At 41.0% G+C, this 25,576-nt stretch overlaps 1 protein-coding gene and 2 long non-coding RNA genes across 4 annotated transcripts in view; 2 read left to right on the top strand and 1 right to left on the bottom strand.

Annotated features, from left to right (window-relative positions):
* Nucleotides 1–6,805, bottom strand: part of PRMT3 (protein arginine methyltransferase 3) — a 57,306-nt gene extending 50,501 nt beyond the window's left edge. For both annotated transcript variants that reach the window (XR_002440324.1, XM_021402259.1), the window contains exons 1-6: nucleotides 6,697–6,805; nucleotides 6,495–6,609; nucleotides 6,152–6,234; nucleotides 4,803–4,852; nucleotides 3,388–3,490; nucleotides 1,635–1,788 (exon numbers count right to left, since the gene is read on the bottom strand). Coding sequence is in view for 1 of the 2 variants with exons in the window: in XM_021402259.1 (XP_021257934.1) it covers nucleotides 1,635–1,788; nucleotides 3,388–3,490; nucleotides 4,803–4,852; nucleotides 6,152–6,234; nucleotides 6,495–6,609; nucleotides 6,697–6,730 (539 nt within the window). In the remaining variant the exon portion in view is untranslated. The remainder of the gene's footprint in view (nucleotides 1–1,634; nucleotides 1,789–3,387; nucleotides 3,491–4,802; nucleotides 4,853–6,151; nucleotides 6,235–6,494; nucleotides 6,610–6,696) is intronic.
* Nucleotides 6,863–13,003, top strand: LOC110401307. The gene is made up of 3 exons (XR_002440325.1): nucleotides 6,863–9,239; nucleotides 9,836–9,971; nucleotides 12,683–13,003. It is a non-coding gene; the product is annotated as an uncharacterized LOC110401307 (long non-coding RNA).
* LOC110401998 lies at nucleotides 13,042–17,235 on the top strand. The gene is made up of 3 exons (XR_002440741.1): nucleotides 13,042–13,247; nucleotides 14,310–14,754; nucleotides 15,416–17,235. It is a non-coding gene; the product is annotated as an uncharacterized LOC110401998 (long non-coding RNA).

The raw sequence follows: 25,576 nt of genomic DNA, 5'->3' as shown, positions 1-25,576 counted from the left end.
CTTGCTAGTCTAGTACAACAGCTAGTACCACAGAGGTAAACACCTACAGGGCAACACCGTAGGTCATGTCATGCAGACACAGACTCGGTAAAGCAAACAACACTCGAGAACAATACAGCATACATCACTGAATAACTCGTGGACAGCTGAATAAAGTACTTTAAAACTGAAGTATTAGGGTGGAAACAACTTCTTCATAAATGACGGGAGAGACTGGCAAGCTTGGAAAATCATTTCCACAGCTATTATTTCATACTCATTTAGAAGGCGTCCCCACAATCCAGGCAGTTGCACAACTGATTCTGAACAGCCAGTCATTAAAACACCTAACATTTTCTCCAATTTTAGGGAGCAAAATCTGCATAATATAATCATGTTGCAACTGAGACAAATTACAGTTGCTTAGTCTCCTAGGAAGTCTTGGCTGATAAGTTATGTATGAGAAAGCTCCTGTACCTAGCTTTTTTATTCCAGAAGTTTCAACATCAATATGAATTACAGCACATAGGCTACTACAGTGTAACTGGTTCACCTGTCTATAATTTCAAAGCAGGCTGCTTCATCACATCTACACCTGGCTATTTTTGCTGCTAGTTGATCCCTTCTGAATTAAAAAACCTGCACTGAAAAATGGCAGTTAAAGGGTTCCTCTTATATCAACAGACAGTCTGAGGAACAAACCTAAAAAAGGAATATGTAAGGCTGAATGAAGCTTACAGAGCTGAAAGGAAATTGCAATTGAAGACCTGAAATTCTTCTCTTTTAAATGTAAAAGAAGGGAACAAGAGTAAAGCAAGAAAACATACAATCAAAACAAACAAGTTTGCCAAGTACAGTCACAGATTTCTCTCATTCTCATGTTTTATGAATTAATGCATAACATAAATATAAATGTATCAGAAAAGTGCTGCATGCTGTCAAGCACTACTTGCAAAAATTAAATCCAGTTTAAAATAAAACAGCCAATTCTGTCACAGTTGTTGGGATTTGAAGAAGTGTATGAATTAAGTTTGGTCAATTCAGTTTTTCAGTGCCTGATCACAGTAGTTACCTAGAAATGGCATTTCCATATAGCACTTAGTCTTGGATGATCTCAAAAGAAACTTAAATTCCTGTTTTTACACATGTGCATCATTAACCTGCATTCTGAAGTCCTCAAGATTTGTAAGTATCACATACAGCTATTGAAGGAACTGGATTCCTCTTAAAAAAAAAATGGACGGGGAAAAAAACAAACGGGAACAAAAATCTCTCTCAAGATACTTTAAGTCTTGTATTTAAGCTGATAATACCTCCCTCTTCTCCACTGTGTACGTCTTCAGTACTTAAATTCAGATTTAAAGGGCTAGTGGAAAAGCGTTTGAAAAAACAGAGTGGTCTGAAGCAAAGGACACATTTCTAAGCGGTGTGTTTGTCCAGCTTTCCTAAGCATACTTTGCCCTTGTCATTTATGCAGTTTTTAGAATTTTACTGATCATCAACAAGAGAAAAGTTTAACCCATATTCCCAACACAATATATGAGTTTTATTCCATTGTTATATTCTACATCTTTCAATTTCTGTTGGTCTTAGAAGCGAATGTTTTATCTTGTCTAAAACACACCAGATGAAAAAGGCTCAGCTCAGGCACTTACTTCATTTTCTGAAGATCATCTTGTGCTCGAGCCAAGGCTGCTTCTGCAAGTCTTGCTCTGTGCTCCGCATGTTTTAATTGTGTAAGGAGCACTGTGGTATCATTTAAGCCATTAGAACACAAGATGTTTGTGGGTTCACAGAGATCTTCTGTATCTGTTGAAACGGACAACGAGAGAAAAACAAAGTGAGGGGAAAAAACAAAATCCTCCTTATAAACATAATGTTACCAGTATTGCTGTAGAGATCGGAAAGAAAAACACGATGGAAAACGCATTACAAAAAAGGTGGAAGAACCAGCACAACAGCAAGGTGCTACAAGGGAAGGGAAGTGGATCACTCACCCATATCACAAGATCCTGGGTTCACAGGAAAAAGGTCACCAAGGAGGGATCTCCAGACCAAGATCCTTCCTCAGGGGCAGTCAGCCCTTAAATGAGGCCTAAGAGCTCCTGCCCTTCCAGTCACACAGTGAATTGCCTTCACCTGTGCTCCCAGGGCTGACTAGGTCTTTCCTCCAGGTGCTCAATCAGTGGTTCAGGCCCCAACTCAGCAGTTCCCATACAATTGCTATTTCTGTCTTTGGACAATCTGTATAAGTAGATATCTTCTTCAAGAAAAATCACTGAATTTGACAGAACTAACTGCAGAAACTCAGTAAAAGCAAGATCCTAAAAGCGAACTCAAAGTTAGGAAAACAAATAAATCCTGAACTGAGATTTCTTTTAATAGCTGTCAGCAGTTAAGAAAACAATGCTACTACATTTCAGGATGTAGTAAGAAGCAATTGCCAACTTATCAGGAAGAAGACCTCATTAACAAAATAAAAACATACCTATGTTTCTTTTATTTAATGATAGCAGGCCAACTATTTGTTCCTCAAGTACAGATACTTAAAATACAATTTGGAGAAGCTCATCGCATAATCCATAACTCTTAGCAATTGCAAAGGCAGTTGAAAGAACCACACACCTCTTAAGTCTGTAACTTGGGTAAAGAGCACACATTGGGCAGGAGCATATCCAGTGAAATGTGAACTAAATGCATGCCAGAGGACATTGAATCTGTGCTATTAAGCAGCAAGACTTGTTACGGAGAGGGAAAATTCCTGGAGAATTTAAATATCTTATAGTTAGGTAAAAGAAAGATGTACAATCAATGAAGTGCCAAGTAAGAAGAGAGTAGGAGGATCATAGGCTGCAAAACTAAGTTCAAAAGTCAGACTGAATTCCCACAAGATTTCTAGCAAACAGATTGTAAAAACCACTGAAAAGCACAACTTTTATCTTACACTTCCTTTGTCCAAAGACAATCTACATAAAAGATGAAGATGTTTTCAACACGATAAATTGATCACTCCTTTCTTCTACTGTAGATTTTTTATTCAAATCATTTAGTTTTAAGTATCTATGTTTAGAAGATTTAAAAACCTCATGGAAGTTTCACTGAAATTTCGGTGGAATACTTTGATCTGCTTAATTACTACACACAGCATCTCAACTACAAACATATTTAAGGTAAGTGAATGCAGATAATAAACAATGCTACAGAAATCCCAGCCATTAGAAACTAACAGACAATGTGTGGTAGAAATATCAGAGTGATCTAACATCCTAACAAACTATTACGTGGACTTTCCTAAGTGTACTCAAGTTAATTTCAGCACAGCAATGGTCACTTCATACGATGCAAACTCTGCGAATATCACATTTACTCCATGACACAGTACAGTCACACTGAAATACAATTACTTACCAAACTGAAGCAGGAGATCATCTTCTAGCTCCGGTTTCAGATATTCCTCTCCATCCCAAGGCAGTGGGCTGCTGAGTGAATTCAAATATGCTGGCATAGGTTTCTAGAAGAAAGGAGAACAGCACGTAAGCTAAGTTCCTTTGAAAACACTAACCCTTCAAGTCCACTTAAGAAAATAAGACAAAGGTCTTTTCCTCCGCTCATTAAAATAAACGTGGCATTACCAAAGCAGTTTTATAGCAGGGGCTGAGAAAGATACTGCTCTAAAGCACAAGTAGGCAGAACAGTAAAGAAATTAACTTCTGTCTTCCATCCTGGCTCTGACAACAAGTGTCCAGAATAGCATACTGACACTACAGCCATGGTGACCAGAGAATAGCATAAAGATACATCTAGAAGCTAGTCTGGGTGGCAAAACCCAGGCAGCTACAGGATCATGGAATCCAGTACAAGCAGCACAGCAGACTGACAGATACTGAAAGATATCTTTAGGATTGCACTGCTACCAGGAATCAAGTTTACTCAGGTGCTCATCTGTGTCAGGCTCACAGCTTACAACAGGGGTTAACTATGAAGCCAAGATCCTAATAGTGCAAAGTCCTTCTACATGTGCAGTGCTTTAGGGACCAATTTCAGAAACGCTACATTCACTTGCATGAGGCCAATTAATACATTTAGGAAAAGGAGAGGTCAGATTCTGGACCAGTTTTTTTCATTCATATGATTTACTCTGTATAGCTAGTTATGCCTTTACTTAAAACCTTGGATTGCTATTTAAGGTTTGAAAATTCAGTTAAAAAAAAAAAAACTTGCTTAACTGTGCAAGATGTTCTTTGTTATAAACCTAAACATCCATGGAACAACCAAAGAATCTATGTTCAAATCACCATAAACTCAAAAACTAGCCAAGCCTAACTTAAAACCATAGGTTCCCATCAGCCTTTCTTGTTATTTTTGCAGAGCTTAATTCTACATTCTGGGACCTAAGCTTCCAAGCACTGCAGCAGAGTCCTGCCTGGCTCACATTCACAGGAGAGCCTTTTTTGTACCACACTTCATCACCAAGAAACTTCCGTCACTGAGAGTGACCCCTGTGCCTGAGCCAGACATCTAAGTCAGAGGCCAAGACGAAGTAACACAATAGCACAAGAGAACATAGCATGAGCTTTTTGCAAGTACGAAATTTAACTCATAGAAACAACGGAAGTCGTTAAATAAACACACTTAAAATTAAAACAACTTCACAGTTAAAATGCTCACACCTAAGTAAACAAAGCAGTGGCTATGGAATCTTATTTCTAGAAATATCATCCTGGATTCCATACAGTTATTTTTAAAAGGAACGTTGAAAGCACAGTATCTTGATTTCCCATTCTTCAGACATCAGCTACAGAAGTATTACATAGTACACTTACCTTCAGCCTGACAAAGTTTATTAGTTTAATGTATCCGTAAAAATCAAGTCCTGGAAAGAAAAAAAAAAACAACCAACCAGACAGCTTGTGTTACTGAAAATCCACATTTTACAGTGGTATGATTAGTAATTACTTGTTCAATTGGCCAGCTTCCCTTTACAGTGTAAATCATGAACTAGTACAGATTTCCTATCTTAGATTTGCCATCTACAATTCTGCTTTTTCTAGGACCAAACCATGAAATTCTCATCTTTGGCACAAATACTTTTACCACATGTCAAGAACAGAAAACATGCAAACTCGTCTCACTAGCAAGTATTTCCTTCATTTAGCAAGCAGCTGTACATCAGAACAGCTGTATTTGCCTCGTACCAGGCCACCCTGCTGATATTGTAGAGTGCTGTGCTCCTTTGTTAAAATTTTGAGCTTTCTGCTTAAAAAAAAAAAAAAAGAAAGAAAAAAAAGAAAAAAAAAAAGGTAAATTGTCCCAACTTATCAAGAACACACACTTATAGTGATTTAAAACTGCCACCTAGCTAAAAAAGATCAACTTACTATAATTATGGACTTTTCTCAACAACAGAGGATACCATATAAAGCCAAAATATCTTCTATTGGGTTTTAGACTGAAAGCAGAACGGATGTTAGAATTTTACATGCAGATTTCTAACCACTTCATGGAGTTCCCATCCCCTCATCTCTCCTTCCATTTTTAACACGCACACTCAAAGTAGCACAACTCCGATCCTCCTTCCCTCTCTTCCGTTGTCTAGTTTTCCTCTACTAGCAGTAGGACACGACTTTGAGGCTCAGCAGTTCAGCACTTTAACTCTTGTAAAACACCATCCCCTAGCTTCACATGCATCCTCATCTACATTGCTTCCTTCAGTCATCACCTTGGCCCAAATACACAGGAGTCTTAAGCAAAAGTCAACCTTAAAAAGTCAGTCTTCGAAAGAACGAAACGAGCACTAGAGGGCTTTCCTATGATAAGCCCAAACATCACATAGCCCCGTGCAAGACAGGTGAATAGCTCAACACTATTTACAGCCATACACTCTTATTCCAGCAGGCAGCACCTAGGGAGATGAAGCAGACAGTGGAGACTCAAAATGAGACAGCAGAGAGCTACTAACAAAAGTGAGGTTGGTAGGAGCTCTCTCAGTAGATAAAACATGCAGGTAACAACCAGCATGAACGTATCACTTAAGCACTCAGCTGGAAAGCTCCTCTTTATCTTGGAATCCTCTCACCCAACATGAAATCTGTTAGTATTAAGTCGATCTTCACCATTTGTTTTAAACAAGATGCTGATACACAGGTATCATAGAGAAGCGAGAAGGACTTACCGTGCTTTCTGACCACATCACGAACATTAAACTGATGCTCTGTGGTACAGTGGGAGAACACATCTTCAGGGCTGCTGAGCCACCTGCAAGCAGAGAGTTACCGAGTACACAGCACTGAAGTGCTACTACCTTGGAGCTGTACTGCGCTTAAAACGCTGCGTTCTTACACAAGGGGATAGCACAGCAGAAGGGCAGGGACACAGGGAGGGAGGGTCGGAAGTCCCCTGCTGCACGCAACGCCTCTCCCCCTCCAACAGCCGGCGTGTGCAGCGGCATCAGCAGGCAGCGCTGCCCCACGCCCGCCCTTTCCCTGAGGAGAAGCTCAGCCCTGAGAGCCACTCACCTGTCGCAGAAAAGGCAGAGGGCATGCAGCCCCTCGCCTGCTCCCTGCTCCTCCTCCTCCTCCCAGGCCTCCTCGCTGTCGGACAGCTCAGCCATCTCGTCCTCCCGCGCGGGCCCTGTAGGCACGGAGCAGTGACCTTTACTCACAATGTGTGTGTGTGGGGGGGGAGGGGGGTGTGAAGAGGCGCGCGCCGAGTACCCACCCGCGCAAGCCGCCCCCTCCGCGCGCGAGCCCATCCCCGCGCCGCGCCCCACGTGCACCGCTTCCGGGCCGGCTCCACGCCCCGCCCAGCGCGTCAGCGGAACAGAGAGCGGAGCCGGGCGGGGCAGCGCGCCTCCTGGCGGCGCCCTCCGGGAGCGGGAAGCTATAGCGCGGCCGGCCGTTATTTTTCAAACGTGAGAGCGCGGCGGGACCGCTGCGCGCCTCTGCGCCGCGGTGGGAGGGCGGCCGGCCGCCATCTTGCGGCGCGAGCCGGGAAGCGCCTGCAGCGAGCAGCGGGCGGGGGGGCGAGGGGCTGTGCGAGCAGCGTCCGCGTGTGGGGAGACTGAAATAATGGGAACCGCATCTCCTAGCTGGCTTTTAAATCAAGTTTAGGAAGAGGTTTTCAGGACTACTGCCCACGGTCAAATGCAGAAAAGTAGTTTAACGAAAGTTAAATACAAAAAAATAAAATAAAGTCAACCTGTGGTGGCTGAGGGACTGGAGGAGCTCGGGGCTGGGGTTTGTCCTCTTTGCTGAGGTGAAGGCTTTGTGTCCTCCAGCAGCTTCAAGTGTACCAATCCACATTAGCACTAGTAGAAATATTTCCAAAAATAATGGAATTTCTGTTCTGCCTACCGTTTAAAGCTAACAAGACTTCTGAATGCTGCACTAACTAAACCGATTGGAGCTACCACCATTTTGCAGTTACCAGCAAACCCAAAGGGACATGAGAAAATCCAAACACAGAAACTGATTTCGGATATGACCAGAATGACAGATTTTAAAAGGGAAAGTCGTTCCCAGAGCTATTAAATCAGTCTCCTTCACAAATCCTGTTTTGTTTTTAAATTCTGTATCCTTTCAGCATTACTTCTTGTAGACAGGGCAATATACGGCACTGATTCTGCAAATGCTGCTTCTCCGTGTAAAGCAATACTCCTCATAGAATTTGTTTTCCTTACAAAGTGATTCACGACTACTCCTTGCCTAGAAAGCAGTGCAAAATGCTGTTAATAAACACTGCATGCCCCCAGTGTGCAGAAGAAACCTAGGCAAGCCAGATGCTGCTACCTCTGCTCCCAGATAGGGTCTGATCCTAGGGAAGAAACTGAAGTGACTCAGCGTGATAAAACACACTTTTCCTCTCCTCTTACTCAAGCAGCTAATCACAGAAATAGATCCAACGGCCACTGTTGTGCAAGCAGTCCCTGGCTGATAGCAGCAAGGAAGGAACAGCAGCTTCTTTGTGTTTTCCTGAAATTCTCCCCCACTGAAGGGGCGAGGGGTCACTGATTGCATAGTCTTTGCTCCATTGCACACCCTCAGCTATTGTTGAGCCCACTCAGAAAGCAACAGACTGAATGTGCTGCCCAGCCTTGGAACTGAATCTTTTTTTTTTTTTTAAATTGCTTGAAATAAGATTCTCAATAAACGTAAAGCACCTGTTCATCCAGAACAATGTCTGTAACTCGTTGGGTGAAGACTGTATGAAGTCCTGCAGCTGAAGTACACAGTTTACACCAGAACCTTTTGGAATATGATCATCTTTGTTACCATCTCCTAATCCTTATAAAGGGATTTGCATGGTACAGGAAGATTTACAATGTAATGGATTACTATTCCATAATCCGGGCCAAGGGGAAGAAACTTCAAATATTTACAATTTTTTTGGACTGCATTTCAAACCTTTTTTTCAGCTCGAGAAAGACAACACTGGGGAGGCTGTCCGAGGGTGTTCACACACCAAATACAGTGTCCTCATATTGCTTGTAGGCCATGTAAGTTTGTTCTCTACCTGTGTCACCACCATGCTTGTCATTATTCAGAAGCACAGAAAGTATGTTAATAGAAAGCAAGCGAAGCATTATGGAGCAAACTATTGTTAGCCTGCTATCACTTTACCTTATGTAAATTACACTGGGAAAAATAAGAGAGAGAAAATGTTTTTAAAAAAATGCTAGTAAACCTAATTGCTTCTTAGTCCGTTGCATAGGTCTGAGTTTATATAGCAGTTACATTTTTCAGTTTTAACCACTCAAGGTCCCGAGCAGAACAGACAATTACACAGAAGCTCAAGACTGAAAAGAATTGTTCAAAGGCACTGCCTATCTGGAAAGGCCCAAACATCTGAAAAGTTATCCTACCCTCCTTTGATACTAAACCCATCCTGCTACATGTACATGCTAAGAATGATACTCCCAAAATCACACGTACAATGACAGTTACTATTTTAAATTCAGTCTTCCCATCCCAGTTTGTTGGACTTTCTATTAGTGATGCAAACTCTTTGGAACAAGCAGTCTTTGATCTATAAGCAGATACAGGCTTTTCCAATATGACTTTATGATGTCTAGCAACAAGGAGGTTCTTACAACACTGTCACTGCCCAACATCACAGCAATGTAATGCACAGGTGCAGGAGCAGCAATCGATGCAACAGAAAGAGGTACAGAAATCTCATGTTTTGCAGAGGGGCATCGCTGCAAGTAAAGCATCATTAATGCCAGTGACTTCCTTGCACCTTTATTACCTCTCAGCTGAAGGGTGAGTTTAGACTCTGTTAATTAAGAGCAAAGAAAGATTCAAATGAAGCATAAAACAAAAAAAAATTAGTGCCAGTTAGCATACAGTGGGAAGCAAGATGTGATATGGTGAATAGTTATAAAAAACTATTCTTTATCCTCAGAGAAAGCCACTAGTATTGAAAGAGGGATCATGAATCTGGATTTACATGCTCAATTGGTTTTTAGAAATTTCATAATGATGACTATGTTTCCCCTTAATTCTGAACTAAGAGAACTGGGCTGTGAGGTATTTTTCATCTGGGCAGATACCCAGAGGACTCTGTGTAGGGCTCATGCTGACGGTAGGGTGGGGATAGGATTACGTTTTACAGAGAAAGCAAGCCTGTATCTGCAGCCAGAGTGGGGCTGGAAAGGGGCTGCCAAAGCAAAGCATGGGGTACAAAAAAACACTGCTGTTACCAGTTTTTCGTCTGGGCAGGTGGCTGCTGGCTTGCTTTTCAGGCTCACCCTGGAATTATGGCTGGGTTATGTTACCAAGTGTGGGACTCAGTATGTTGCACAGATAATTTTCACCAATCACTTTCCTTTCTTTCTCTGTTTTCTCTGCTTTTACAGTCAAGCAGCATTTCTCAACCTGTCGGAGAATCAAAGTCAATACAGGGCATCTCTTCCTGTCCATCACACAGTCCCTCTGGAACTTAGGTGACAGCTTTTATCCTTACATTTGAATACTGTCTCAAGGCATGGTTAGGTAAGATGATCCAACACATTATTTTGCTACCAGGCAGGGAGCCCTGCCATCTCCATTCCTCTGCATCCATTCCTCTGACCACTTGGTACACTGACTCATCTTTCTAACTTGGCAGAAAACCAGTCATCCTGTGCTTGCAGAAGGGGCAAAGGGCAGTGTTCCTCCACTGCAGAGTTGCTGCATCTAGGGGCAAATCTACAGTGTTGAAGAAGGAAATAAAACAATAGAAATAATAAATTAAAAGAGCATTGGTACACATTTTCATTGACATTAAGAGAACCTACAGCCTAGCGCCTAGATTTCCACAGCTTGCTATCTTTAAAAGCTCACCTGAGAAGCAAGTAGAGGAAGAGTGTGAAATTTTGTAGGTTATATAAGATATATAAATAATAGGGAGCAATATAATACAGTTGTATTTCTCGTGTCTTCTACATATACTGTGCAAGTGATTTGCCTTTAATGTGTGTTAGATTACAGCTCAGACCATTCTTTCTGTTTTGGTGGGTGCAACAAAAACACAATTATTTCTTTCTCCAGCTCCACTCTCCCTAATTTGTGGCTACCCCAGCAGCAATCTTGATGAACATGAGACGCTTAAATGTCAGAGAAAGTGGAAAAAAATCAGAAAGTAGAATCAAGCATAGGATTAGACCCACTGACACTGCTTTTCTTGCAAAATCATTTTTGCTTTTTCAACAAAAATGTAAGAGAGTATAGATCACACTGCATTTTTTTATAAGTAAGTTTCATACCTAATTGAGCTGAATTCAGTTAGTTATTTGCAGCAATTAATGTACTGTTTTAGCTGTGTTTCCATATCTGGAAAAATGACAATGACTTCTACAGTGTTTTGACAATACACTGCTGGGGAACATTTCAGGAGTTTGAGGTTTCACACCTTGAAAAACTTTGAAAACACCTTGCAGAAGATACCAAAAAGTCTGGGAGAAGTATTTTCTCAGACAATCTAGATACCCCAAAGGCTTCTCTAAACAAAGTCGGGAGAATTACTTAAACCTGCACAAATAATGAAAGTAAACAGCAGCACAATGTGAAGGTGCTATCAAAAGATCTAAAAAATAAAAATAAAGCAGGGAAACTAAGGAATCTGCTGCTAAGCAAAGATATTAAGTAGCATTAATCTAGTACTTAGATTTTTGTGCCAGCTTCTTCCCAGATTATCTTGTCTTTTGACAGATTTTTACTCATTTTCAGTTCATTTCGCTGAAAAAACTAACAAGAAAATGGAAATATCCTTCAGTAAAACTGCAAGTTCTTCTGATAAATATTAATTTCCACTTTTTTTTAAAAAAAAAAGGTGCTTGTTTGAGGTATTATGAGTAGTAGCTATGTGTGTTAAATCTCCCATTCTTCGCATCAGCTTCTTTTAAAAAAAAATAAATCAGCCAATCAGAAGTGCCTAGACTGACGCTGTCTCCCTCGGCTAATCCAAGGCCAGTAGAGGGATAATTTGATTAAACTGAGACCCTAATTTATTTAGCTTTAGTTCTGGATCAACCTCTCCTTAATAGAGTGCTGTCGTCTCCAATTGTTTGATGAAAATTAAAGTGACATAAATACCATGGGACTTTTTCAATCTGATTAGTCAGCTAACTTGCATCAATACTACCCCAGCCATCAGGCGCTGGCGTCCTTCCTTTCACCAGCCTCACTAACAACTGACAAGTTCTCCTTGAAGAACGGGCACCCACGCTGCCACTCAGACCCCCACACTTAACCCATCATCCGTCCTCAATGGGTCTTGTTTGACAAGGTGCCCACACCTTTTTCCATTGCTGTTCATCAGACAAAGCTAAATATTGTTTTATTAGCAATCAATAGCCTGTTAATCCCAAACAATTTCACAAATCCACTGAGCTCCCAAGCTGATTATAAACGTTTGGGTTTTTTTTTTTTTTAAGCTGCTAAATTTCAGATGGATTTTCTCCTCTCCTTCTGACCCTCCTGCTCTAATATGGGACATTGTAGCTGGTAAGCAAAGCCAAAAAAAAAAAAAGGTCTGTTGTTTTAATGTGGCCTTTAACTGAACATTTACGAAGTTTTGTCAAAGTTTTGCAGTTTGAATTTGATCAAACCTATGCTTTGTGGTGCTGATCAACAGATTTCCTTGCTCCTCCACTTTCTTGGCCATTCATTTGAAACTTACTTAAGAATAAGAGAGCTTCTGAGCCTTCCTTTTTCTTTTACAGCAATAGAGCAAATTCTTGCTTAGTCTGTGGGCTGATGGAATAAGGAGTGAGAGAGGGAACTAAGCTTTTTTGATTTACAATATATAACATGGTAACAAAGCTGAACACTGCACCACTGAACGATGCACTGTTCATGTCCAAGTCAGACAGAATGCTTGGGCAGGCCCGATACACTCTGACAATCCTTTGTTTGCATTTTGGGTCATGGATGTGTGAGGCACAAGGGGAGCCGCATCACAAACACACTTTCTCTTGGATTTACCCATCCTTGCTTGTGCCTATTTGCCTGCCTTCACCCCAGAAATACTGATCATGACAGCTGGTAACATAATGATGGCCCACTGACCATGGTGTAGATCACCAGGCCAAGGCAGATAGGCTCTGCTGGGAGGGACACACTGAGCATATGAAGCTCCTGGAAGTTGATTCTGAGTTTCGAGGCCTGGGGACTTTGCTTAGCACATTTGGTTTATCCTCTGCACATTTCTGTTGTTTCTGTAGGACATGCTCCCTATATCAACAAGAAAAGAGGAACCATTGCAAGATAACATCCCAGCAATGACACCTCAGTGGGTCCAGAGGAAAGCTGCAAGGATACTCAGGGAGCTGGAGCACCTGCCCTTTGAAGAAATGCTGAGGAAGCTGGAGCCTGGAGTAAAGAAGGCTCCAGAGGGGATCTCACTGCAGCCTTCCAGTACTTAAAGAGAGCTGATAAGCAGGAGGGAGACTGACTTTTTACAGAGTCTGATAATGATAGGGCAAGGGAAATGGTTTAAAACTAAAACAGGAGAAAATTATCTTAGATGTTAGGTGGAAATTCTTTACTCAGAGGGTGGTTGGGCACTGAAACAGGCTGCTCAGATTGTGGATGCCCCATCCCTGGCGGTGCCCAAGGCCAGGCTGGATGGGGCCCTGGGCAGCCTGATCTGCTGGAGGCCACCAACCCACTGCAAGGGTTGGGCCTGGGGGGGCTTTAAGGTCACTTCCAACCCAAGCCAACCTGATTCTACAATTCTATGTGTGACTGTGCCAACTTTACTCTTCAGTGCAAGAAAACTAGTAAAAGGTTAGTCATCTTCTTGCTTGACCTGAAAGATTTGATTAAAAAAACAAATTGGACTAAGCACATGTTTTATGCTCTCTGTGCAAGGCTTTAACATACCCAAATTTTGTATTAACTAGAAAATGAAAAGTTATTTTGGCTGATAAATTCCTCTGGGATATCTACTGAAACAAAACAGTTTTTTCCACATCATCAGCCATGAAACAAAATACCAGCTCTGAAATGGATTAGGAAAGTAATGTTTCAAAGGCAATGTTTCAAATTAGTAACTACCAAAAGTGCTTCTCCCTAGCTAGGCACAATTAATGTGAACACATTTGCTCAGAGAACAACCTTCAAATTGCTCCAAAGTGGTCTGTATAGTATCTATTTTAAAAGGCTTTCACATAAACTCAGGTCTTTCATAGGCTTATCCCAAACTCTTTTTCCAATATATTTTCGTTTGGACAACCATTTATGCTGTCAAAAATATCCATCAAAAGTTTGGAACATACTATCAGAAAATACACCTACTTATTTTCAGAAAGGTTGACATTTTAAATCTCAGATATTTTTAACAAAACATGCAAGGTTTTGACAAGACAAATAAAATAGTGTGTTACTTTTTTTCCCCACTTTCTTTCGGCTATTGTGCATAAATAACCCTCTTCTGTTTGCCAGAGGAAAAAATGAGACTGAAGTGTTGAAGTTTTTTTTCAGTTTTGTGTTCTTAAGAACAAACTACAAAGACTAACACACCAGGGAGAGTTTGTTGTTCAATTATTGATCAAAATACATGACCTAAAAGATCTTTACTGTTTTGCTTTAAAGGCAATGTTTTCTATGGGAAAAAAATAATAAATGTATAAATTTATTAGGAAAAACAGAAGTTACAGCTCTGCAAATACTGTTGTTGGGGTTTTTTTAACCAAAATGCTGGATTGTAGCCATAACTCTATGTCAAGATTGTAGCAGCTGCCATCTACAGAAGCATTTTGTTCCATTCCACAATACTGGAAAGCATTATTATGGTTTTGAAGTGAATTCCCTGTGATCCCCACTTAACTATGTTGTTTGGATCTGCAGATCATTTGGTGGACACAAAGAAGCAGCTAAACAAGAGTCTCCAATCCAGGAGCACAGTAAATGCATTACAACAGAAGAAATTAGGCTCTGAACCAACTACAGCTTCTTCAGACAGCTTCAGACCACGAATATGGCGCAGACAGTGAATCCAGGGACCAGACCAGACTGACTCTTAGCTGGTGGATAACTTAGTGTGGCACAGATGTAAGACCTTTTGCATCTCACTTCTGTTTATTGATCTACCCCTAACTACTTACTAACGTAAACATTTTCTCATGCCAGGCTGAGATTGCTGTTACTCGAGAGTTCTTCTGCAGAGGAATAATCTCTGTGAATTGTTACAAACTGTCACTAATTAGAGCAGTTCCCCAGTTCTTACATCACTTGCTGCTAGGACTCCCCTGCACCACAAACCGACCGTTGGCGTTCAATGATGCTCACACCGGTACAAATTCAGATCATCCTACTTGTTTTCTGGAAATCTGACTGGTAGCCAAGTCATACATCTGGAAGCCAAGGCAGATGCTGAGCAGCTGTTTTCCAAGTTACGTAGGCAGGAAGGAGTCTTCCTGCTTTGCTCAAGCTGTCCAGCCCCTGGTTCATTTGGCAATATTCAGAGCACAGAGGATACTGCAGCTTTGCAGTTTTCCTATTAATTGACCAGATATTTTTGTTTCTTAATCACGGTTTGGGGTAGACACTACTTGGTTGTTTTAATGGCCACACTATTTGTGTGCCAAAGTTCTGCCTTCTGAACTTTAAAAGCCCAAAACTGAACAATGTAACACTCAGAGAAGCTGAAGACCAAGTCTGGACCCAGACCCAGGGCATAATTACACTGACCCAGCACCAAATGCAATTCCCAAGCAGATTCATCTGGATGTAGAGTAGTTCAATAAAGCTAAAACTGAGTCTCAGTGGTTTTAAAACTGCTAGCTACTACTAGCTATTAACTTGGCTATTTTATCCCAGACCAGTGCCCCTCATCCCATCAGCCTGTCCTGTTTGCCCCTTACTAAAGTTATGTGTTCAATCCCCAGTTTCCTGCTTTCACTTCTTACTTATTTCTGTTTTGCTACATACAAACCTCTGTGCTTGCCTTATAGGAAACCCTTCTCATGTGGAGGAGATGTTACCAAAATATACTGGAGGAGGGAGGAGAGCGCTGCTGAATACGCAGCTTGAGCTGCTTAAAGGAGAATGGGTGTGACCCTCCAGTGAACCCCTGATTTGTATACAGCAGCAGAGGGCACTAGATAACAAGCAACAATTTTCTGTATATTGCTATAGATCTTCCCGTTCTATCTCAGATACTGTTTGACTCCTCGCCCAGCAGGCAGCTGGAGCTGCCATGCACATAGAGAGCAGAGGGCAGGACAGGGGAAGGGGCTGCCAGCACAGGCAGGTACCACAGCCCAGCGACTCACTGCCAGCAGTATTTCACAGCCTCACACAGCTCTGCCCAGAGCTAGAATAGTGAAACAACTAGCCTCGGGGCCACTTAATGCAGCCACACCTGACTCTGTGAATGCTACTGCTTTGGCCAAACCCCGTGGCCTATCAGCTCTGGTGAAGGTGGCATGGATGCTGTGTGGGCACCTGCCTTTGCATTGGACATTGTGTTTCAGAGGTTTCAGCCTGAACTTTTGTTTTTACTGCTTTTTGGAAATGTCTGAATCTGCTGAATTGTACAGAGTTGTCTGGATATTTGAAGTCTTTACACATCACTTCACTTCAGCAGCCTGAATTTGCTGCCCATAAAAGCAGAGCATCTTGAAAACCTTCCAAACTGTTTAGGCAATGAATTCAAAATTGGAAAGCAAGACTTGGAGCTAGCACTCCAAACAGTCAGGTTTGATTCTTCTCATTTTCTGTGTGGTGCAGGTGAAACAGAGAGCATGGCCTGCCCATCACCACCATGCCCACTTTATATCTCTCCTCCTAATGGGCCAGGCACAGGAAGCCTTGAGTACTTATTGCTAGTATTCCCTGTGCAAAACTAGTCACTTCCTCCGCACTGTGAAAATGTTTCTTGGGCGAATCCTTCTCCTTCCCACACGCGACCTTCGGAGGACACCGGGGGGCAGTGCAGCTCTAATTTGGATCAAAAAGCCATCGGGCAGATGATCTGCGCAAGGGAAAGCAAGCCTCTAGTTTCTACCATTTCCCTCCTTATTTCACACAGCAACCCACCCATAGTTACACCCTTTAAATCAGAGCTGTCTTCCTCAGCCTCCACATTTGCAGCCAATATCTATAATGCCAAAGGGGAAAAAAGATAGAAGAAAAATGAGGAAGAATGAATGGGAAAAAAAAGACAAGGGTAGCATCTTTTTCCTAAATGTAACGAAGTAGCTCTATTGGTGCCACTGGGAACCAAGCCCTCGAAAGTGCTGATCACACACGGTCGCTCTGCAGTGCTACATCACAAGCGCTGATGGCCCCAAAGCAGACCAAGGTGTCTGAAATCAGTCTCTCAGTGGTCCCTAGTAGCAGCTCTGCAGGATGAAGCTCTTCAGGCTTCTCTTGGACTGCAGCAACAAGGGCGCTGCAGGGGCCTGGTGAGGTGACAGGGAAATCCATCAGCTCCTTTTCTCACATTGGTCTGTTTCAACATCTTAAATACTACTGAATAACTCATGATAGGCAGAGCCTCTCAAGAAGATTTAAGACTGTAATAAAAAGGCAGTGCCAGAGGATGCCAGTGTACTGATTTTTTTTTAAATATATTTTTGGAATAACAATTAATTGCCAATAGAATTAAGTGCTTCCTGGAAACGAAGACTAAAAATTCTTCCCACAGTTTGATGCCATCTTGAACAAGGAGATGAAAGATTCCGTTATGGGTCAAAAAGCCATAACTGCAATATGTAAGCCATGGGTGTCCAACCTTCCAGCTTGTCACACTGAGTGAGGAGGAATTGTCTCGGGCCACATATAACATAGATAATATAGTTAATGTATATATGTAACAAAACTTTTATTATTATTATTCATATTTTTAATTAAAACAGCAACAAAAAAAGAGTGCAACAAAAGCATATAACTAGCAGGTTGGACGCATACGATGCAAACTATGCCAAAAAAGAGAAGCAGACTAAGAACGGTCAGTGCATATGGTTTTAAAGTGCGGAATAAGTAAAGGAGATGACCATTTGAAAAAAAAAGTGCTTACTTTTTCCTAATAGCGCTTTGGGCAGATTTGTTCTGCTCTGCTCTGACAGGCCAGCTGGAGAGTTCAAATTTCCTCTGTAAAATATATTTAACTGTCTTCTGCCACATTTATTTTAGTTTATCCATTTTACAGTGTTCCTTCCAACCGAACGCTTCAGTGAAAAGACATTTTGCAAAGTAAATAACTACTACTACCCAAACAAAATAGTCACTGAAGTAACCGGGTAGTTTGGGGCAATAAAGATTGCCTCACTTGGTGCAAAAAAATTCAGTTTTAAGCATGTTTTTTTCCCAAGAACACTGCAGCAAAGTAAACCACTTACTGCTAACAAAAGTCTGTTGTTCACAGGATATTGACTTTAACCAGGCTCTGTGGGAGACCCCACTGATGGACTGCAGAACCTGAGGAATGCGGTGGGTTTGACAACTCCACAAGACTGCTTCTGGCCTGGGTCCTGGCACATCCCACAGTGCTGGGAAACACTTGAAGGCCTCAGCATCCATGAGATGTGTGGTATGCTATCAACAGTACAGCACACAGCACGCTGCACTGCTGCACAGTGCCCACGCACTCTCTGGAGCCACATCAGCGCAGAAGGGTTTGTGCTGAAATAGTTCTTAGGATGAAGTTTTCGCTAAATTCTGGAGTCCATTTGTGATACTTCTGTGGCTTCACCCTTTTGTGGGTATTTTGTTCCTTGGGGTTGCATATACTCATAGAGAGACAGATATTTTAGAAATGATTAGTGATATTTGCAGTCATTATTTTAAATAGTTGTTTTATGAGCTCATAGTTACATAAGCTATATTATATCTTAATTTCTGCATTTACCTTGTATGTATTTCTAATTTCAGCTTACTAAGTATTTAGACTGCAGGGCTGTCAAGAAATCTCACAACCACTTGTCTCCTCAGTTCACCTCCAGCCCAAAGCAGCATTATGATTCTTTAGTGGCAAATACAAATACATGGAGTAGCTTCCCAGGTAGTTATCCAAACCAGGAAAAAGAAACAAAAATGGAAGTCATAGCACTAGGCTAGTGCCGAGGAACCTCTCTTATAAGCAGCATCTTAGACTGGATGACATAAACCTGAGACCTGAACCTGGGACCAGAACCAGAACCCAGCTTCTCCTGGATTCCAAGCAGGCAGAGCACTCTAATGAGATGCCTTGGTAGGAACTTTACACTGGGGCCACTTTCTTATAAAGTCCCAATCCACAAATCATATCTATTTGAAAATAACAAGATAATACCACAGTGCATCTATCTTCTTCTTCTGCAGGTATGTTTATCAGTGAATGTATATCCAAAAAAAACCCAAGTGAAAGTCAAGTAGTAAAAAAAAATCACAGCAGCATCAAGAACCTAAAACAAAACAAAACAAAACAAAACACAAACAAGAAAACGTGAAACTGAGAAGATGCAGTTCAAAAAGAAAGATTCTAAAGAACAACTAAAAAGCACTTATGGAGCTGATGCTGTGGAACTCAGCTGCACTGTATGAAAACACAGCATAGTGCTCTCAACCTCCCCATTTATAACAGGTTTGTAATGTGCAAATCTAACGAAATAAACAGATAACGAAATAAACAGAGTAGACAGTGAAAAATTATAAATAAGTTTTCAGAAGGAAAGAACCATACTAGTAGGTTGAAAGATTGTTATTCCTCAGTGGGATGCTAGAAGTCTTGAATCTGCATTTATACCACTATATATACTATTCGTCACTGCAATCTGTGCTGCTAATTAATGTACTATAGTCGCTTCTTACATAATGAACACCTTTGCCATTAATAAGTATTAACCTATAAACTCTATAATTCCTTTGAATTTTGACCAAAGCCATCTCGTTAGAGTGAATTTAAACAACATGATACAGAGACACAGAGCAAAAAGCGTACAGCAAAGTATCTGAAATTCAGTTTGCTCTGTATGGTATTTTATCAGCAAATTGCACTTTCATGACTCTCAGAGAAAACAGGTGACAGCTGTCAGGTTTTCTTCATGGACAGCAAGCAAAACAGTTTATAAAAGAATTGTGATCAAGTTCACAAAGAATCTTCATCAACATCGGCTTTAGCTGCAGTTATCTGCAAAAAGATCTTCTGTTCTTCCAACTTAATGCAGTTGACAGCAGGAAAAAACGCTTTCACTCTTATTTGCTTGGTTTTGGACAACTTTAAAGATGGCACGATGGGGAACCAGATGATTCCCTAGTATTTTCTTTTGATCTTCAGCACACTTTTATTGTGACCATTTTTTTGTGTATAGGAAAACTCATTTATTGTGGAATTAAATAGCCAAAATCTTCACAATGATGCAATGAACAATGAGCTGCTCTAAGTAATGGTCCCCAGGTATGTTCCTGAGCTGTGTAAAACATTCAGAAAGACAGTGAGTACTGAAGTCTAGAAAACAATCTGAGCATTTACAAAGGCTTCATTAACTTGTATGGTTTTTTAGTTTCTTGTCATTCTATTACATTAATCATAATAATACTTTTAATCACTAATCAAATTTGAAGAGAAAACTGTTGTCTTTTTTTTTAAATAAATAAATGTGACAACTAATCTTCCATTCCTTCCCTACTTCATTGGACTAGTTCTGCCTTCATTCGTAATCATTGCAAAATCCTTCCTGATACATAGGAATGTGGCAGAATGAAAAAAAAAAAAACACTGAGGCTCTATTTTAAAAGCATTTATGTAAGGGGTTATTCAAAATGACAGAATTGTTATTTCCTTTGGTGTTTCAGGAAGAACATTCCTGAAGCAGCCATGCTCTCCCACCACCTTCAGGAGGCTATGTGGACAACTGGGACGGTTTGCAAACAATAAATGTCAAGAATACTGAAGTTATGAGACCATTGCCTGGCAGGCAAACTGTTTTGAAAACTAAGATCCAAGACACATAACCAGTGCAGCTGGAAGATACGGCCAAGATAAAGGGATGGCCATACAGAAATATACCCTGAAATCCTATAATCCATTTGTCCATAACTATTTCCAGTCATCAGAATCAAGAGCAAACAAACAAAGCAATCTGACCTTAGCAGAAAAGATAAATTGAACTGCAAACAACTCCAGCATTCCCTCTCTCTCATCAGCATGCTCCGAATGCCCTCTGCAGCCCACTCGGGAGAGCAGTGGGCGCAGCCAGCGCTATCTGCAAACACAGCAACCCGCAGCCCCAGCCAGGGGATGAAAGCGAGTGCCATATCAATTTCATTTCCATTCATCATTGTTAAGCTGCACTTTAAGAAAGTTTCATTGCCCGTAAATGCTCAAATCATAAGCAGCTGCACATGATATCATTTAGAGTGCGGTTGCGTAACGCACGTTTCCCCCGAGCTTTGTCCTTAAGCTGCAGCCTGACAGGCATCAGCCACAACCAGCCTGCTCTTTAAAAAGAGCCTTGCGCAGCGTTTCTACGTTTAGCAGCTGAACCAAACTTCACAAAAGCGGCCAAAAAGAATTGGTAAAAGGTTGGGATAGATTGACTGTTTCCAAATTGGAATACTAATGATGATCTTTAATGAAGCCTGACAGTACAATCTGCTTCTTATTGTTCCCTAAGTGCTGGCTACTGATCATATTCACTGGCTTTAGGTGACGGGGACAGACAGGGACAAATGGGCCCCACTGGTGAGCCGGATTGGGCACAGCTGATCTTTCAACACGGATTAAATTAATTAAAATGATTCTCACATCAGAAGAATCAATCTTTTTATTTGTTATCATCATAGTGGTTATTAATTTTGAATGATGTCTAATTGGTGCCACTGCTGTTTGGGTCAGCTGGCTCGGTAATCTTCTTAGTGAGCAGTAAAGAATACATAATTTTAACAGCTCTGGCAGGAAGCAGGGGAGCTGTAGAAGGAAAAAAAAAATCACCAACTTATTTAAATATCTTTAATACTGTGGAAGAAGAATACAGAAGGCAGGCAAAATACCTGCAAGACCCAAATCATGAAGTGCTCTTAACACACTGCCAAATCAAGACCCAACCACAGCCACTTTCTCACAAGGGCGTCCTCAGGAAAATGTTTTGTTATAGCGTTGATAATGGTTACAAGTAGAAAACCTTCCTTTCGTTTTCTGGGCAAAGACAGCACCCACATGCACGGTGTGCTCCAGCTGCAGGTGGCACCCAGCCCAGCCATTCCAGTGTTTGGATCTACCTGAACCAAAGATACAGCCAATGCACTCATGCAACCAGTCTTCTGAAATCAATGACCATGACCACAGGCTTAGGATCAGGCGGATCTAGTCTCCTCTGCAAATTTTTGAGGAAGCTGAGCACTTAAAATGCCAATGGAAGTTTAGGAGAAAGTACAGAAGGATCTGGATGTTGACTGGAGTTGCCCATCTCCGCAGTGCAGAAGTTTGGGCTGGATGTGTTATCTTCAGAGCTGTATGCTCAAATAGTTTTAAATGCTTAAAATCATCCCTGCAAGTGGATGTAGGGCTTATTACTTGTTACTTAAATGAACAGAGTAATAGAAGGCCAAGTCTTGTGCCTTATGCTGGGAAACAGATCCTACTGAGGTTAGTATACAGCAGCTCTGGACAGAGCTGGTGTACCATGTAGTTTTTCCTCTTGTTACTTGTGAAAGACTAGTATATGGTTGCCAGGAATGATCTAAATGAGAGTTAAATCTTGGATGATATTCACAGACTCATAGAACAGCTTTGGTTGGAAGGGACCTCGCAGATTATCTAGTTCCAACCCGATTAGGTGTGACCACCTTCCCCTCCATGGCAGCAGCAGTAGCTATGTTTCTGTAAACATTTTATGGGAATCCAAGATGCTCACCCTTACACGATGGCTTAGTCCTGAGAATTTTCTTACATCTTTAAAGCTGTATAAAGTGTCCATCTTTTTGTCTCTGAATCCTGCCTAGGATCACTGTGCACGTTTTCCTACCCAGCAGAGGAGCTAGCCACGCTGTCTGTAACGCCCAACCAGTTCAAGACCCAGAAGATCCAGAAGCACAAACAAGAACTAAAGAGAAAACTCGCAGCCCAGACCAGAAAGGAGATCCAACAGCTGAATTCACAGACTAAACAATGTGACTATTTTCTGGCTACCCACTTTATAACCTCTTCTTGAAAATAGGACAATATAATCCCAAGAATTTCTGTTATTTCAGGGTTCTTCCAAATGATCTCCAATGCTGGATGAGACGCTGCTTCAAATAGTGCAAAATCTGAAGCCTCCAACAAGTTTTTTTCCTTTGAGTCAGACCTGATTGTAAAATTACCACTTACTTTACAAGCTCTAAAAAAAAAACCCCGTCAGATTCCAAGATGCATAACTACATCAAAGGAAAGCAACATGGGAAGAGAGAACCGGTGTGTACACTGAAAACAAAGCTTGAACAGAGCCCAGCTGAACTATTTGCAGAGAAAGCTCTCATCTCTTCTAGCAACCATGATTTCCACACAACCTATTTGGATACTGTCAGATTTTTGTAAAGAAAGCTCATCTCCTAATGGTGGCTTTTAGTTTATCTGTTGACAGGCTTTCTGGAATTCCACATCTCCCCATTCTTTTTGTTCCCGTAAATACTTTCCCTGCTGGAAAATGCACTGATTCCAAACAGCTATAATGGCTAAGTCCTCCAGCAAATGTCTTAAGTACCTGATTTTGAATAACACCTTGTCCGAGGAATTGGTCAGTTGTTAACCTTTAACCCTATGTACCACCACGCAGGAGGAATCCGCTTAAAATTCTCATTGTAAAGATACACAAGAAGCAGCATTATGGCTATTTGACCTCAGGATTTTCTGTAGGTAACTTTTGTACGTAACTTTCTCACATCTTTTTGCAATTGCAAATAATTCTTTAAACAACTTTTCATAGTGCATTTGTTTCCCATTTTGTGTTCCCATTTAGCAGTGAGACAACTGATAATTCCTTCAAAAAAATAAAGTAACAAAAAAAATTAGGATTCAGAAGTGCCTAAGAAAGAAGCCATATTTACTTTCCCTGGGACAGAGGGCAAACTCTGTATGACAGCAGATCTTTCAGATAATAGAGTTATCCCAAGTGGCCAGAACAGTTCACTGGGAAAGGTGAAGAGTCAGGTATAGTCCTGCTTCAGGCATGTACTGAAAAGCAACCCAAATAAGGTGCATAGATGGCATTACGTTTTTATGTAATGCAAAACAAACATCTAGAACAAATATACCAAATGTAAAAGCTTCAGGCAGATAAGAAAACTTGCATGAAAAACAAGTAATTATATCTCCACAGCATATGAAACTTTCTTTTAATTAGAAAACCAGTTAGACTTATCCATTACCTTGCATCTAGGTTGTGGTAGCAAAGGCACTGAAAAGAGCAGTGAGACCTACGTAAAGTTTCAACATATGATGCAGAGGTAAGGCTTTCCTCTGGTAATTCTTATCAGAAAATACCATCGGTGTTACAGTATATTTTGGTCTCAGCTTAAATGTATTTCCAACAACTCTGTTGAAACTGAAATTCTGCTCCTGCCAAACTTGCTGGAAATTTTGCTGCTGACATTAGCACTGCTAGAAAGTAATCACTCAAGAGGAGAATTCCCTTTGCACGTGTAAATGATTCAGTGATAAATGCGCACCAACAACTACTGACCCCTGAAAACAAATGTGTGATTCATCTAACTCCCAACTTGTATTGGAAAGAAGTAGTACTTCAAGCATGACCAAGGAGAGACCTGTTAGCTAACTCATTTACTGCAAGGTATCGCTGCATGTTCAGTAAAGAAGATAATCTATACCTACATACCTCGACACCTAGTTAGTCTTACAGCCCCTGCAATTTTTTATGCTGGAGTATAGGCACTTTCTTTCACACGCATTCATTTTTGCACAGTATACTGGTACAATTTCATAACCAAATCAAGGAGCAACCTTTTCCTTGGATGGAGTGTACATTCTCCTCACAGCATGAGAAGTAATCATCATTGTATTTAAAATTAACAAAGAAACACGCTGCACTTTTATTGTGTGCTTCTGCACGATCAGAATTATTTTGCTCACACACATGGCAAATATTACCAATTTCATAACACCATCAGAACAGGTGTTTTTCCCTAAAGTTTCCCCACTACTTCTGATCTGTTCTGTACTTTTTTCTGCCATATCTTCTGCATTGGTTTAGCTCCACTGCATTTTGTAAATTTAGCTTCTTTCACCATCTCAGCTCTCAAGTAAAACAGTCATCAGCATTCAGAGGTACTGTTCTTTCACTGAACTATCCATTACAAGAAAAATCCTTTCTTCTCATTCCAAAGGGCTCCTTAATATATCTGAGGATTCACGTGCTCTGTGAACATCCAGGAATTCTGGATACTGGGATTTCTAATAGGTCCAAGCTAGGTACGTAGTGGAGGTCTTTTCTCAATCGGCTGTTCCAATTTACTGACCAGGAGGGTAAGAAAACCTTAATAAATGCCATGTAAGCAGATGAGACAGCCTCATTTATCCAAAAGCCGTGGGTTCAAGAGACGGATCTAAATTTATCGATTTTGGACAAGTCAAAATTTGCCTGATTTTGAAATGTCTTAATGTGTAAAAGGACACAAAGGGTTCAGATGCTGAATCTTCCTCTTAAGATACGCATTTAGGTAGGGTCAGCCAGAGCAAACAGGGAAACAATGGATATGTATGCATTAAATCTAAGAGGCTTTGTGTATTTGCATTTGGAGACTCACTTTTTAGCACTTTCTTTAAACCTTTGTCTCAGTCTCCCCGCGTATGATGATGATAATTCCAACTCAGTATTTTTGAAGATGAACTCCAAGTTATTCACTCATTAAAGGCTACCTGAATACCAAGCTTCTCCTAGGACAGCTCAACAGCTTAGCAAGGACCCTGAGTCTTAGGTAACATTTAAATGAAGCAATGAATAATTAGAGGTTCTGTTGTAAGATATCTGACAAAAACTTGGAATGTGCCTTAAAGATCTACTTTGAAATACCTATTTTCATCAGCTGACTGGAGAAAATAAAAGCTATCATTCATTGGGCATCTTCTTTTTGACGAATTTTGGTGCTCTTCAAGTGATGCACTTGGAGATTTCTACTGTACTGCATCTCCCATA

The sequence above is a fragment of the Numida meleagris genome, chromosome 6 (genome assembly GCF_002078875.1).
Source record: "Numida meleagris isolate 19003 breed g44 Domestic line chromosome 6, NumMel1.0, whole genome shotgun sequence".
Lineage (NCBI taxonomy): Eukaryota > Metazoa > Chordata > Aves > Galliformes > Numididae > Numida > Numida meleagris.
The sequence above is the reverse complement of the archived record's forward strand: the minus strand, read 5'-3'. Positions and strand labels throughout refer to the sequence as shown.